Source organism: Hylobates moloch, unplaced genomic scaffold (genome assembly GCF_009828535.3).
Source record: "Hylobates moloch isolate HMO894 unplaced genomic scaffold, HMol_V3 SCAFFOLD_11, whole genome shotgun sequence".
NCBI lineage: Eukaryota > Metazoa > Chordata > Mammalia > Primates > Hylobatidae > Hylobates > Hylobates moloch.
The window spans coordinates 91,198,292-91,206,733 of record NW_026652286.1 but is presented as its reverse complement, the minus strand read 5'-3'; the positions used below and the strand labels follow the sequence as shown (position 1 = coordinate 91,206,733).

The following is an 8,442-nucleotide window of genomic DNA, read 5'->3' as shown; positions in this document are numbered from 1 at the left end:
TCGTTTAAGTATCTGTAGGGTATTTTGTTTTCGCAAAGGTAGTAAAACCAGACAAACGAATCACACACATAAAAATCAGATTTCAAATGTATGGCTCTGTCCTACTGTTAAAGATGTTACAAAGATACAAACTTAGAATACCACCCTGTTCTCTCTTGGGGAGGCTATATTCAAGATGACAAGTACTCTAACATTTTTACAGACATAGATGTTGTCAGTAGGGTCTTTCTGTGATTTTTAGCAAAGAGAAACAGTTGAAATGTTATTCTTTCTAACTACTGACATGATTCATCTCTATCACTTTGGCATATGGTACTACTATTTCTTCTACTTTGGCAAGTTATAGTTTCCCAAGACCTAACCCTCACTGTTCTGGAAATAAAGCTTAAATATATATATTCCAAAACTTCAAATTAAAATGTTATCCCCATATATTCATGTACCAGGTTAATATTGCCACATATATCCTTTCCAATTGCGGGCTAAACAGACGTGCATTTAGAGTTGTTTAAAGACAACCCAGCTTAGTATCAAGAGAAATTGTGACCTTTCATGGAGTATCTGATGGAGAAAACACTAAGTTTTGACAAATCTTATTTTATTCAGATAGCAGTCTGATCACACATGGTCCAACAACACTCAAATAATAAATCAAATATAATCAGATGTTAAAGATTGGTCTTCAAACATCATAGCCAATGATGCCACGCTTGCCTATAATCTCTCCGACATAAAACCACATCAACACCTCAGTGGCCACCAAACCATTCAGCACAGCTTCCTGAAAAAAGAAGCATACATTTTAAGGTATCTTTTATATATATATATATATTTATATTCGAAACTATTCTTTTCCAGAATTAAAGAGACAAAGAACATAAAAGATGCTATTCAAACTAGAAGGCAGTTTTAGTCAAAGTTGAGAATTACTAACATTACTTCTGTTCAACTGCTGAGAACCCCTGAACTTTCAATTTTGTAAGGTAAGTAGTCAGAGCTTATAAATTCTTTCAAAGCATTCTTTAAAGACCTGAACTGACTTAACCCTTTCATTATAAGTTTATGAGACACTTTATGAGCCCTAAAACAATCCACATCCTGGATATAGCTGGCGCATTTAGAGAGGGCATTCATATGAAAGGATGGCTCTAGGAAGGCCGAGTCTCTGAATAGACATTTTTGTCTGGCAAAAGAAAATCTGCTGAAAGATGAAGTGCTGTCTTCCCCTTTAGACCTCATTTTTATTTATTCAGTATTTGACTTAACTCTGACCAAGTATCTGGTATTCATATCAACACTTTGTTGTCCCAAAGAGAAATATGCACATATGGCTCAGGAAAGCACTGTTATTAATACATGCACCAAGAATATGGATCTTGAAATTCTAGTTGAAAAAATAACTTTCCATAACAAAACTGGACCTTTTCCTTTTAGCACTTCTGGAAGTGAATTTTCCCCATCAAATTAGACCAGAAATTTATGGAAGTCTTCTGAAAAACAACCGCACTTCCCAGGATGTAGGCTCTAAAACTAGCAATTATTTAGGCTTTTTGTAATCTGTGCTTGGATCATGCAAATAAAATCCAAGTTCCAGTTCTTTCTTTTCCTTTTTTTTTTTTTTTTTTTTTTTGAGACGGAGTCTCGCTCTGTCACCCAGGCTGGAGTGCAGTGGCGTGATCTTGGCTCATTGCAAACTCCGCCTCCCAGGTTTGTGCCATTCTCCTGCCTCAGCCTCCCGAGTAGCTGGGACTACAGGTGCCCACCACCACGCCCGGCTAATTTTTTGTATTTTTAGTAGAGACGGGGTTTCACCGTGTTAGCCAGGATGGTCTTGATCTCCTTACCTCCTGATCTGCCTGCCTCGGCCTCCCAAAGTGCTGGGATTACAGGCGTGAGCCACTGCGCCCAGCCTTTTTTCCTTTTTTTAAGAGATAGGGTCTTACTCTGTCACCCAGGCAGTGACACAATCATAGCTCACTGCCTCCTCTAACTCCTGGGCTCAAGCAATCCTCAAGCCTCAGCCTCCCAAGTAGTTGGGACTACAGGTGCATGCCACCGCAACTGGCAATTTTTTTTCACTTCTTTGGATATAGATAGGGCCTTGCTATGTTGTCCAGGCTGGTCTTGAACTTCTGGCCTCAAGCGATCCTCCTACTTTGGCCTCTCAAAGTACTGGGATTACAGGCAGGAAGTGACTGTGTATGGCTGCAAGTTCCAATTCTTACAGTTTTTAGATTTTATCTTCACACAATTCAATAACCCAGTTTGGTATTTTTATCTTACATATAAGAAGTGTTAGCTTCCTGACTGTGACATAGTTCAAGAGATGTTTTGGCTGAACTGGGGACAATCTCAGGATTACAGATGAAAAAAGTACAGACTCAGCAAAGCAAGCCATCATATTTTAGTATACCATCTAATATAGGAAAGGAAAAAAAATTTCCCAATAAAAATGGTCACTTTTTTGCTAAGTTTAAGACTCTTAGGAAACTAAGACATAAAATGGGCTAATTATTTCTACCCAGGTGACAAAATTAGAAAAGTAAGTATCTTCCTCAGCAGTCACAATTTTTTTCCTCATTATGCTGGATTCAGCCTCATTGGAAACGTATATATTAATCAAAACAATCAGAAAAATCCCAAGGGATGACATTTTCTGTTATGCACATCCGTTTTCATTTAGCCCATGGTTACCTTAACTGTGAGCTGTTTGAAGCTACCAGTCTGAGCACTATTGACTATTTTTTTCAGGCTCTGAATAGCTCTAGGGATCTCAGCAGGGGTGGGAGGAACCAGCTCAACCTTGGCGTAGTACCAAAATGTGGCCAATCGAGGCTTCGAGTAAGTCACAGCAGCTGGAAAACAAAACAAAACAAAACAAACCAGGATGAACTCACTAGAGACTGAAAGAAGCAGATGTGTGGGCTGGATACAAATATTTATTCATGCATCACCTTCATTCACTGCTTGTACCAAATGTGCACCCGGTGTGAAAAGTCAAAGCTGCTCCCTGGTAACAAGAGGCTTTTAAAGATGCAGAACACCTGTGCCACAGGGATGTTCAATCAGGCAGGATGCTATAACACATTCAATTATGCCAGTACTTCACTAGTGGCCAGCTAGTACTGTACTTCATTTATGAATGGCAAATCTAGCTAACTGTTAAGATGCTAGAAATTGGATTTAAAAACAAGAGAACAGTCAATTTATTCATATTTTCTTGGAGAGAGACCAGCAAATTTGAAGAAAGAGGTGAAGAAAGGGATGAAGGATTTAGAATGGCACTCTTAAGAACAAGATGAAAAGTTATCATAATATTATCCACAAGTCCAGATGGAATTAAAACAACTGGTACCCATTTTGGTATCCTCATCAATATGTGCTGGATTAAATCTTTCTCTGACAAAAGCACAGCTGCTCCTCTTTCAAAGACACCACAAATAATAAAAGTAAAATCTACATGTATAGTTAAGAAGAGCCAAAACTAGAATCTATTACCCAGCTGGAATTCCTCAAGGTATTTACTATTTCAAGAGAAGAGATCATTAACAACCAGGGTAGTTGTGAGACTGCAGTAGTGATTTCAGAAAGAGGAAGACATTTTGTATTTAAAAAATTATAAGAGAGGCTAAGTGCAGTGGTCACGCCTGTAAACCCAGCACTTTGGGAGGCCGAGGCGGGCAGATCACTTGTGGCCAGGAATTTGAGACCAGCCTGCCCAACATGGTGAAACTCCGTCTCTACTAAAACTACAAAAATTAGCTGGGCATGGTGGCGTGTGCCGGTAGTCCCAGCTACTCGGGAGGCTGAGGCACAAGAATTGCTTTAACACGGGAGTCAGAGGTTGCAGTGAGCCAAGATCTCACCATGACACTCTAGTCTAGGGGACAGAATGAGACTCTGTTTCAAAAATTACAAGTGAAACGTAATAAAAATAGCATGAACGCCCATAAAGTGTCTACTGTTCAAAGACAGATTACCCAAGGCTCTTGGTGTTTTCCTCATATTAACGGCCTCCATATGAGTATTTCTGAATTACTATTTCCCTCATCTGTGTTTGGGGATATGGGCATACCTTTAAGCAGACACAAAGCTCTAAGAGATAGTTCCAAATAGAACTGCCAATGCCTGTAAGATGGGACAATAAAAAAAAAGTATAGTCTTTTAGAACAGTCAATCAATTGTCAATATTATCTCCAACACACAGATATTTCATCCTTAAAAAAAAATGAATCAGTATACTGTACATAAACACTATTTTAGGTGGTAAATTTGTTTCTTAGGAGATACAGGTTAAAGAGTTTGAAACTGCTTTACATGTATACAAGAGATAAAACATAATGAATGGTAGATAATGGGAGCTAGGTTTCTCAGTGGGGGTTGAGTGATATTACAGGTAAGCAAGAAAAGCAGCAAGAATAAACCCCACAGTACTGGGTTAGAGTTGGACTCAGGTTTAGCTTAATATATACACAGACTGATAGACACAGAAATAATTATATATACATATATGCATGTATATGCATGGGTTAGTATGCATGTATACACATATACACATCTATACTGATACATATCTATATTCCTGTCAATTGAGAGGACCTAGAAGTAGTGATATTCTGGTAGCAAGGAACATAAACAGCACCCAGACCTTAGATTCTCAATTCTATTGTCCAATAAAAGGAACTAAGGTTCCTTGGAGAAATGGCTGATTCTAAGGCTGGGACAGGGAAAATACAATATAAATCTGAAGCATCTTGTAGGATCAGAAAGGGAGGCGGTATGTCAAAGGGACAGAGGTGCTAACCCGAAAGAGCTCCCAAATAGCCAAGGCTGAAATAATTTGAGCAATAATACAGTATTTGATACACAAAGTATGAAATAAATGTACAAGTCCATACAATAAGTGACTGGATAAATAAATGGAGAAGAGACAAATCTTTCCCACAGAAAAATTCTATTTAATTTATGTAGATATTCCCTCCTACAGGAGATGGAATCCCCCCACTGTAATCACACCTTGCCTTTATGGGATAGGCTTAGTTATTTGCTTCTATAGAATAGAACACGGAGAGAAAAACAGTAACTTTACAGTGGAGGAACCTATAACCAAGTGATGAAAGCTTGTATCACCAGAGATGTCACATGAATATCATATACCTCCTGACATGTGATTAGGGCATCTCTTCACTGTGGTATTTCCTCAAAATCCACAGTTCCAAACTAAGCATGAGAAAAACACCAGACAAATCCAGATTGAGGAAATTCTTCAGGATACCTAGACAGATACTTAGACAAGACAGATACCTAGACAGACAAGATACCTAGATACATTAAAACTGTCAAGGTCAGGAAAGATGAGGGAAGACTGGGAAACTGTCCCAGACCAGAGGAGGTTGGGAAGACACAGAAACTAAATGCAATGTGGTACACTGGATTGGATCCCGGAACTGAAAGATTATTGGAAAAACTATTGAAATACAAATAAAGTCCACAGTTAAGGGAAAAAAAAATCAGATTCTATGATCTTCCTAGGCAAGCCTGATGATAAATTTACTTATTTCCATAAGCTTCTTTGACCCCCAGGGGAATTAACAGATATAGTCAGTAATTTTTATTAAATATTTAACATTCACATTTAATAGACTAGCCTATGTATGTTATAAAGCAAAATGTATTTCCACGTTAACATTTCAGTCCAGTTGAGTCCTCCTTTCTAAGTACTTTTGGAAGAATAACAAGTTATCTTTCAATTATTTACAACAACGGAGGGAAGGGTTTATATTATATATTTCATAACAAAAAAATTACCTTGGTGTTACTTTTCTTTTTAGATTTTATCATAAAAAGTTTGCAATTCCTTAATATGCGCCACCTAAAAAATGTGAAAGCCACACCAGAAAAAAAATCCACTTGAAATATTAAGAATTGTGCCTTAAATCACCCACAAAGTCCAGAGTGAAGCCTCTAATCCTTTTTTCTCTTTAGTTTTTTTTTTTTTTTTAGACGGAGTCTCGCTCTGTCGCCAGACTGGAGTGCAGTGGCGCAATCTTGGCTCACTGCAACCTCCGCCTCCTGGGTTAAAGAGATTTTCCTGCCTCAGGTTCCCGAGTAGCTGGGATTATAGGCGCCCGCCACCATGCCCTGCTAATTTCTGTTTTAGTAGAGACGGTTTCACCATGTTGGTGAGGCTGGTCTCTAACTCCTGACCTCAGGTAATCCATCCGCCTTGGCCTCCCAAAGTGCTGGGATTACGGGCGTGAAACACGGTGTCCAGGCTTTTTTTTTTTTTTTGAGAACTAGCCTCGCTTCGTTGCCCAGGCTGGAATGCAGTGGTGCCATCTTGACTCACTGCAACCTCCGCCTCCGGGGTTCAAGCGATTCTCCTGCCTCGGCCTCCCAAGTAGCTGCGATTACAGACATGCACCACCAAGCCTGGCTAATTTTTGTATTTTTTGTAGAGATGGGGTTTCACTATGTTGGCCAGGCTGGTCTCGAACTCCTGCCCTCAAGTCATCTGCCCGCCTTGGCCTCCCAAAGTGCTGAGATTACAGGCGTAAGCTACCGCCGCAGGGCCATCTCTTTTGATTTATATAAAATTGTAGCGCTCTATGACAGATATCTTAACAATCTTGGTAAAGTAAAAGATTTTCTTGCAAGCTTAAGAAATTATTTGGGAAAATGTGTAAAATGTTTCACTAGTAGGCTGTGAGGTTCTGCAGGAGGAGCCTTCAATAACTCATAGTTTGGCTGGTGATGGAGGGAAGGGAGGAGAGAATGGATAAATTACCCGGCTGGCGCTGTGGCTCAGGCCTGTAACTCTGGCACTTTAGGAGACCGAGGCGGGAGGATCCCTTGAGCCCAGGAGTTAAGAGACTAGCCTGGGCAACATAGCGAAATCCCGTCTCTTAAAACATACAAAAAGAGACAAAAATTAGCTGGGTATGGTGGCGCGTGCCTGTGATCCCAGCTACTCAGGAGGCTGAGGTGGGAGGATCGCTTGAGCCTGGGAGGCGGAGGCTGCAGTGAGCTGTGATCTGCACTGCACTCCAGCATGGGCGACAGAGTGAGTCCCTGTCTTCTAGAAAAAAGAAAAAAAAAAAAGAAAGAAAGAAAAAGAAAATACCCAAATCAAACTCAAACACAGCAAAATAGGCTAGAAAGTACTACATTTTTTTTGAAGTTCTGCTTTCTATTCACATTTCATAAATCCAAGCGAAAGTTAGAGATCTGACCTTCAGTCACTTACTGGAATACAGCACATCTAGGAAAAATGTACGTCAATATAGCTTATCTCACTTCAGGAATAAAACGAATAGCTTGCCACTGAGAAGACAACTGAAATATTTACTGGCCAAATAAACTAGTACGCAGAGGCTGTGATTATTCAGGGTTGTTGTGAAATACAGCGGTCTACCAGTGAGGCTCTTCAAGCTGAAAAAATTCCACGAATGCTAAGCTGTAGTAACAAAGATTATTGTTTATACGGATCCTGTTCTATGCTTCTCGGGGCATGGATACTCATCCATGAAGTCCATTTCCACCTAAAATTTCCCTCGGATTAAAGCGGAAGTATCTTAGAATCCGTCTAGGACAGAAAGCAAAGTCAACGTTCAAAAAGCTTACCCATCCTTAAACATTTCTGTTGACTTCCAAATACTCCACTGAGAACCAGACCATGTGATGAAGCCGAATTGATTTACTTTCACGTGTTTCTGCCCTTCCTTTTCTTAGCTCTCCTAACAGAGCCATCCCCTCTAGATCCCTGCTCTTAGCGATCTCAGGGGGCGTAATGGCGGCAGATGCCGGGCAACGCCGGGCATCCTTCACACTACCTCTCTTCCCTGTCGTGGTTAGAATTCAGGAACTTCTAGGTTGTGTAGAGAACCCAATCTGCAGGTGAGACGAGCGGAAGGCTAGAAAAGAGTCGCCAACCTGCTTCCCGCTCCGTCCACCTGCAGGCCATCCCGCCCCCGCACCCGCAGGCCCCTCGGGTCTTCGCCGCCCCCTTCTTCCTCTTAGGCCATCGCAGGCCTCCCTGCCGCCCGTGTGCCCGCCTCGGCGGTCTCACATCGCGCTCACCATTCACCAGCGCCGGGGTCTTCTCCACAAGGTTACGGACAAATTGGGCCATGGTTCTGGGATGGAGAGTCCGTCGCCCCGAACCGCCGGCTGAATGTCACCCGCCGGAAGGACCCGCTGCAGGACCCGTCCCACTTCCAAGGTCAGGCCGCCTCTTTTCGCGCCGGTCGAAGATATTTAAATGTCCAAAGATCTTTGCAGAGTCCAGTCTGTCAATTTACTTTTTTCAACATAGAGGAGAAAGTGGATATGAAAAGATGGTATTAGAGAGTATGTGAAGAACAGTAGGATTCCGCAGAGAAGCAGGCATTTTGTGGGGCAGCCACTCGTAGAGGTCCGGAAAACCGGCAAGGAGCGGAAATG

The 8,442-nt window shown here is 41.2% G+C and overlaps 1 protein-coding gene across 1 annotated transcript; it reads right to left on the bottom strand.

Moving 5' to 3' along the window:
* Nucleotides 1-581: 581 nt before the first annotated feature.
* On the bottom strand, nt 582-8,216 carry ATP5MG (ATP synthase membrane subunit g). Its single transcript, XM_032167573.2, has 3 exons — nt 8,080-8,216; nt 2,695-2,855; nt 582-781 (listed from the first exon to the last, which is right to left on the bottom strand). Exons 1-3 carry the CDS (start codon nt 8,129-8,131, stop codon nt 683-685), a joined length of 312 nt encoding a protein of 103 aa, XP_032023464.1. The 5' UTR covers nt 8,132-8,216; the 3' UTR covers nt 582-682.
* Between the last annotated feature and the right edge of the window lie 226 nt (nt 8,217-8,442).